The 7,236-nt window shown below is 41.2% G+C and overlaps 1 protein-coding gene across 1 annotated transcript; it reads right to left on the reverse strand.

Moving 5' to 3' along the window:
* Window positions 1-374: 374 nt before the first annotated feature.
* Window positions 375-1,274, reverse strand: LOC117057358 (vomeronasal type-2 receptor 26-like). Its single transcript, XM_033168201.1, has one exon. The coding sequence runs from the start codon at window positions 1,272-1,274 to the stop codon at window positions 375-377; it is 900 nt and encodes a 299-aa protein (XP_033024092.1).
* Window positions 1,275-7,236: the final 5,962 nt, after the last annotated feature.

The following is a 7,236-nucleotide window of genomic DNA, read 5'->3' on the forward strand; positions in this document are numbered from 1 at the left end:
CACACCTTTTTTATTTAGATTCTTAAATAAATTATATATCACTTAGTCAAAACAACATCAACTCTAATATTAATACTCTCTACTCCTCATTCATATCAGCTGTTCAATCAGAATAGCTATAGAGTAATGTTGATTTTTCTCTTTCAGAATTATACTGACTTCAGGTGAAGTTTAGAAGCTGATATGAACATTTGCCTCATTTGGTCAGATTGGCTTCTTACAACAACATACAACAATTTTGCAGACCAGAAAAAGAGCACAAAAAAGCTGAAATAGTTTCATTTGGTCACATTGTCCTCCTCATTCATTCACATTTCTAACGTTTCAGTGTTGGAAACTAAGAACAATCATGGAACCACAAATCCTTCTATTATTTATATCTTTCTTTGCATTAGATGTTCTCTGGTGTTCAACTCAGGCCTCACAAGAATAATGTAGCATTTGGGGAAAAAGATGCAAGCCAGTAATCCAGCACTAGAAGCCAAGATGGAGAAGATCTCCACAGCCACCATGTATTTTCCTCTGGTGCTCAGGTAAGTTGGAATAAAGGAGATCCAAACACTGCAAAAGACCAGCATGCTGAAGGTGATGAACTTGGCTTCATTGAAACTGTCGGGCAGCTTCCTGGCTAAGAAGGCCACAGTGAAGGTGACAGTGGCCAGGAAGCCCATGTAGCCCAAAACACAGAAGAACATGAAGACTGACCCTTCATTACATAACAATATAATTTCTTCACTCATTGATTGCATGTCCAAATCAGGGAATGGGGGGAAAGTTGCCAGCCAAAGACCACAGAGCCCTACTTGAACAGTGGAGCCAGAGAGGACTATGGAATAAGCCAGTTTTTTGCCTACCCACTTCCTGATTGTGGATCCTGGCTTGGTAGCCATGAATGCCACAACCACTGATATAGTTTTGGCCAAGATGCTAGTGAGGGCCACAGAGAAGACAATGCCAAAACCTGTTTGTCTGAGTGGGCAGGTTGCCTCCTTAGGGTTACCAATGAACATCAGAGAGCAGAGGAAACACAAGAGGAGGGACACAAGGAGAATGTAAGTGAGGTCTCTGTTGTTGGCTTTGACTATGGCAGTGTCCTGGTGCTTAATGAAGATGCCCAACACTTGAGCAGTGATCAGAGACAACAGTAGTGCAGAGATAGTTGAAATGATGGCCAAAGTTTCATCAAAGCCAAGAAAGTTTGGTATCTTAGGAATGCAATTATCCTGTTCTTGGTTTGGATACTTATTTGGTGGGCAACTGAAACATGTTTCCATATCTGAAAAGACAAATGATTAGGAGAATTTGAAAGTGTGAGGAAAATTCTTGAGAATTTTAGTCATCAGGAGTTCACCTAGCTAATGTTCTTTACCAGGACAGCTTTAAAAACTTCTAGCCCATGACTTCTGCCTGAGATATTTCAGAAATAAATCTCATGCATCAAATGTTTTAGTGGTCCTCCTCCTCTTTCTTAGAATCACAAGCTGCTCTGTAGTGAAATGAGAGCAATATTACAGCTGAAAGCTTCTGAACCGTGAGAGGTGCACTGAATGAGACATTCACTCTCTCTCAAAATTGCCTTTTTCTTAGAGGAGTGTCCATCACATCGTTTCCATCATAATTTAGTAGAATTTGGATGTAAAATGTATTACTTTCCTTTCTAAATATTTGTTCTTCATGATGCTTTAAAGATTATATACCGTGTTTCTCCTAAAATAAGACACCGTCTTATATTTTTTTTCGCTCAACAAAACACAGTATGGCTTATTTTCAGGGGATGTCTTATTTTAACCGTGTCGCATCGGTACGCTGCATAGCCACGCCTCTCCAGGCTGTTTTAATGGGAGGTGCCACGTCACTATGGCTTATTTTCGGGGTATGGCTTATTTTTGGGGAACGGCTTATATTCGCAAATGCATAGAAATCCTGCTATGGCTTATTTTATGGCTATGTCTTATTTTAGGAGAAATAGGGTAGCAAACAATAAGAACAATTTAAATATCCATTCTTTAACCCTCTCCCGCACCAGAATTTTAACAACAACAAAATTTTAAGGACCTCAGAGTTGGCTAAATAAATTGTGCATTTTGGTCTATCTTAATATAACATTTCTCACCCATTTCATTTGAGTACATCCCGCTGGGACATGCTTCACAATCATAGCAACAAAATTTGATTCTCTCCTTCTTTTTCTTCCCATAACCAGGACGGCAGTTGTCATTACATACTGACAGGGGTGGCACCTATCCAAAAATGTTTGAAGAATTTATTATTATTATTATTTTTAAAATGTCTGGCCGGTATTAACCAGGTGATATATAAGGAATAGGAACAATAATGTGAAACATATGGTCCATATTTGCACAGGTGGGACATACAATGGGATAAGAAAGAGCTGCATAGCAATATATAAACTCAAGAGGGTTATAATGTTCATTTTAAGCCCAAGCAGTGGTGTAACAAGCTTAGCATTCTATCTGATGCCACTAACTGGAGATCTGTCTCAGGGAATTCACATACAAGAATGGTAACAACACTTTCTGATACCAATTGGTCCTTCTCAGTGTTAGATGTCTTCTAAACATGCTGCTCTTTTTTGTATTGTGGCTCATTTGTTTAGTGATAGACCTTACGGTATTCCTTCAAGAACATTGCTTACTCCATGGTGGCTAACAAATATGCAATAAACAAAAATGGAATTTCCATATCATATACAATATAATATCACATACCAAGCAGAATGCAGTCAACATGAGCTGGACAACAAATAGGATCTCTTAAACTAATGTGCAGGTATGTTCCCACAAGCAAAGCTAATTGTTCAAATAGAGATTCTCTCCATTAAAAATACTATCCATCTACATATTACTTTATTCTTCTTAAAGTCTACTTATCTCTACCAGTTAACTTCACATGTAATCAGGTGCTAAGTGAAAAACGGCCTCCTTGTTTTCATTGCATCCCACTTTATTTGGATAAACATGAATGTTGGCATTTGAGAAATTTATTTCCTCACCTGCGTCAAGCCCCTGTGCCATTTAATCTGTCCATCATTAATGGTGAGGTCTTTGCCTGGAGGGACCTGAGGATCCAGCCTTCCCACTTTGACCCTGATGTAGGATCTGTTTGGGAACGTGATCAAATTTGTAATATCAAAACCAGCTGCTAATTCTCCACGTTCATTTAATGTAATTTCATCCCCAACAGAGTTGTTGAATGAGATCTTCTGTAGGAATGAGTGGAGCTAGGTGGAAAGAGAACCAAAAGGTCTATAAAGTATTACAACATTCTGATTAATATTGTTGAACAGCTTTCCTAGATGGATTCAAGATCTTTATATCTAGGGGTTATAAAGTTTTGATTCAAAGTATAATTTGTGACAGTGTAGAATTGGCAGAACCATTCTTGTTTTCTGAAAATGAAGGAATTATACCACACAAACCACATATGGAATCAGGTAGGATATGTTGAAGGAAATTCTTTGTAAGCAGGAATTTCTTTCAGTTCCTCCTCAATCAAATGATTGCTGTCTCATTTTAGGCACACCAATGCTATTCTAACTTATCACTTGAATACACTCAAAAGTGGATTAAAGACCTTTGGTAAAAAGACACCATTGGAAGTGTTAAGTCTGGTGATAAATTGTTAATATGAGCATGAACAGGATCTCCTTATTCACCTGAATAACAGGACATTGTAGAAGCAAATTTTCAGAGCTTTTGAACAATCTCCCTGGATGACAATATTTAGCCTCAATATCAGTTAATTGAGAAGTTGCAGTTTGTTATTCTTGGATGCTGCCTCTACCCATTTGTGTTTTCTTTGAGGTATATGGGACCTTAAATATACTTTTTCAAAATAGGTATCATGGATAATTAGCTTTATCTAGTGCAATATCAAACTGCTCCACTGCCCCAATTCCCCAATGGCTCCCTTCTCCTCTGCAGAAGAAAAGTATATTTTTTCTTGCTGCTTTTGCTGGTTGTGGCAGTGCAGAGAAAGCTGGTGAAAAGTTTGCAATGTTTGGTTGTGTGAGCTTGAAAGCTCTTAAGGAATAATAAAAAAAGGAATTGAATTGCCTATTTCCTTTCTTATGTTAACATCACAAGGTGGCCAAGTGGAGAATGTGCTTGATTTTAATTTTCTTTCTCTTTTAGCTTACGGTACCTAGTTGTGTACCAAATGCAATAATGCGAGTAAGCCACTTACGCTCATCAGCAGGAGGTGGCGTTGCGGGCGTCACGCACCGAGCACGCCCGCAGGGGCTGATTTAGAGCCACTGCGTGAATGGCTGGATTCCCGCCTCTTAACCTCGCGGGCTGACCAATCCGGTCGGTGGAAGGGCGGGACTGCGGTCCCTTTAAATTTGAGATGGCAGGAATCCTTCCCCCTCTTCTTCTCTGCCCCCCATCTTCACTGGTTCTCCTGCCCACCCACCCTTTAGGTTAGCTCTTGACCTTGCTATGGACCTCGGTTGGTTGCCCCAGTTGGCTGGGGCGCCTGGTAGGACTTTTTCCCATTTGGGCTAGCCAAATCGGGTTTTTTCACCTACCTCGTAGCAATTCGTCACAACGTTGGTGTGGCGGTTAGGCATTGGACAACATCAATAGAGGTGGAAAGGGGAGGTAGCGCCATCACCTGCCCCTCATTGGAAGGGTATTCCGTAAAGGATTCTGGGGGGGTGCCCTGTCTGAAGCTTAGGGAGGTTAGGGCCTAAGGCACGCCCCAACGGTGATGCCAAGGGGAGTTCCGCTTGATAAGTGTCAGTTGGGCTCCCCTTGGTGGTTAACCCTTCACGGACTTCCAACAGCCGGGTTGGGGTCAGATATAGTGGTTAGGGTCCAATGCCTAAGCCAATACCGCTCAACATCCGTAACCAATAAAGTTGTGGCCTTTACGCCCATTAATTCGATATCAGTGTCTCGTGTGTCGTTATTTCTTCATGGGAGGGCAATTTCCATGCCACGCAATTTTCTCACTTGCTGGATCATCACCTTGTCTTGATGAGTGGGCCTGTACATTCCTAGGACCCTTGCGAATAAAGCCGTTGGGAGCCTTGTACTCCCAGTAGGGTCACCCAAGCTGGTAAGGTCAAAGGGGAAGAGCTAGACAAATAATGATCCAAGAGGTCCTCAATGGCAGAACAGTTGGATGATAACAAGTGGTATGTTACAATGGCTGTGAAGGTGGATGAAGGCTGCAGCAGATAAGAATCTACCAGTCATTGTAATAATCATGCCATTGTAATAAACCCTTACTGTGAAGACTGTGCATTGTCCAGCATGCACTGATCTACACACATAAAACAGATCCACACACAAGCATATTGCAAAAACACATTGCAAACCCAAACCCCAAAAGTCCCATGGCAATTGGCAAATGGTAATGGGGGCAGGACCGAGGAATCTGGAAGCTCCTAGTCATGAATTGGCACATGGGCGGTGGATACAGATACAGTCGCTCTGACTCAAGGAATGAGGCATTTGAGCAGCTCAGCAGCTGTATCCATGACTGAGCAGCCCTATTTGGGATCCACTCTGCTCACCCCAAAAAGGGGCTAGAAAAGGTGCACTAAACATAGTCTGCCTCCCTTTTCCCCTGACTGGATTACCGTGCCCAGTGGGGTCACCACCCAGCGGTCATAAAAGACAATTGCAATTGGAACATGGAATATATGGACTTGGTCAGATAACACAGATCATGAATGTCCCGAATGCAGAACTACATCATTGCAAGAGAGCTGCAACATTTTTACATCGATATTGCAGCACTTCAAGAAACTCGAAGAGCAGGTGAGGGTCAACTGAAGGAAGAAAAAGGAGGCTACACATTCTTCTGGAATGGTCTACCTGAACAAGAATGTTGAATACATGGAGTAGGCTTTGCTATCAAAAACGATATTGGAAGCTCTTGTCAGAAGTCCCTACCGGCATTAATGACCAACTTTCAACCCTTCGAATAAAACTCACAAAAAACCAACAGGCTACTATTCTAAGCTCTTATGCATCAACACTGGATGCCGAGGAAGACATTAAAGAAAATGTTTACTCTCAGCTGGATACCATTCTATCGGAGACGCCAAAGGAGGATAAAGTTATCCTCCTGGGTGATTATAATGCAAGAGTTGGGCGCAAGTTCGATATGTGGCCTGGGACTATTGGGGAAGAAGGAATTGGCAATAGCAACCAGAATGGAATCTTACTTTTGATGATATGTGCTTGAGGACTAGGACATTCACAGGGAAACAAAAATGCTTGTTTACAAAACTATTGTACAACCAACCTTACTGTATGCTTGTGAAACGTAGACCACTTATAAACACCATCTCCAACTGATCAAAAGATTCCATCAATGGTGTCTCTGAAATTTTTTACACATCTCTTGGGAAGACAGGTGAACTAATGGCAGTGTACTGGAAGAAGCCAAGATCACCACTGTTGAAGCAATGATTACACTTTGTCAACCAAACTCTTTGCAAAAGCAAACACTACCTTCCAAGGCTCTATATTCTGAGGAGATCGTCTGCCTGCAGCCTCCATTCTTCTGCGGTTGGATCCAACCAAGTGCCTATGTAAGGCATGTGCCAAAGCGTAGACAGAATTATAGATACTGTAGCTGTGGCTGGTCATGCTCATTTCAAAAATTGGTGCAGGAAGGCTCTCCAGCATTTCCTCTCCGGTACAACGCTTAGCTTTGTATGTTGACTTAGTAGAATCTGCAAATGAACAACCAAATGCTTGTTCCCAGAAATCTGTGATAAAACCATTTCCATCTGCCAAGGAAGTATTTACATTCTGCAGAAAGTATTGGAAGTCATGAATTTCCTTGGAATGAGTTGCAAAGGAGATAGCACCATGGAACATTTGTATATTAACCTCCATACGTTTTTGAAACATATTTATTACGAAATCAATTTGAGCTGTGGTAATCCATACTTTTCCTTCAGGTAAGTTCTTTTTGGACTGAGGAAATATGTGCTGAGCTATTTTCATTATGTTTAGAGCAAATGACAAACATATAAGTGATGTACTTTCTCCGAACACAACAACTGTATTCGCAGTGCTTCTCATGAAAGCTGGCAAAACAAAACTTGTGTCGCGCACCATATCAAATATGTCACCAGTGTAATGGATATGGTACTCAATTCTTTCTGTGAATGCTGAACAGATCCCATACTTGAAAAACATTGGTTCAATAGTATTCAAGAAACGTTCTCCAGCTTCATTAGCTGGAGTGATG

This window comes from Lacerta agilis, chromosome 14, assembly GCF_009819535.1.
Source record: "Lacerta agilis isolate rLacAgi1 chromosome 14, rLacAgi1.pri, whole genome shotgun sequence".
NCBI lineage: Eukaryota > Metazoa > Chordata > Lepidosauria > Squamata > Lacertidae > Lacerta > Lacerta agilis.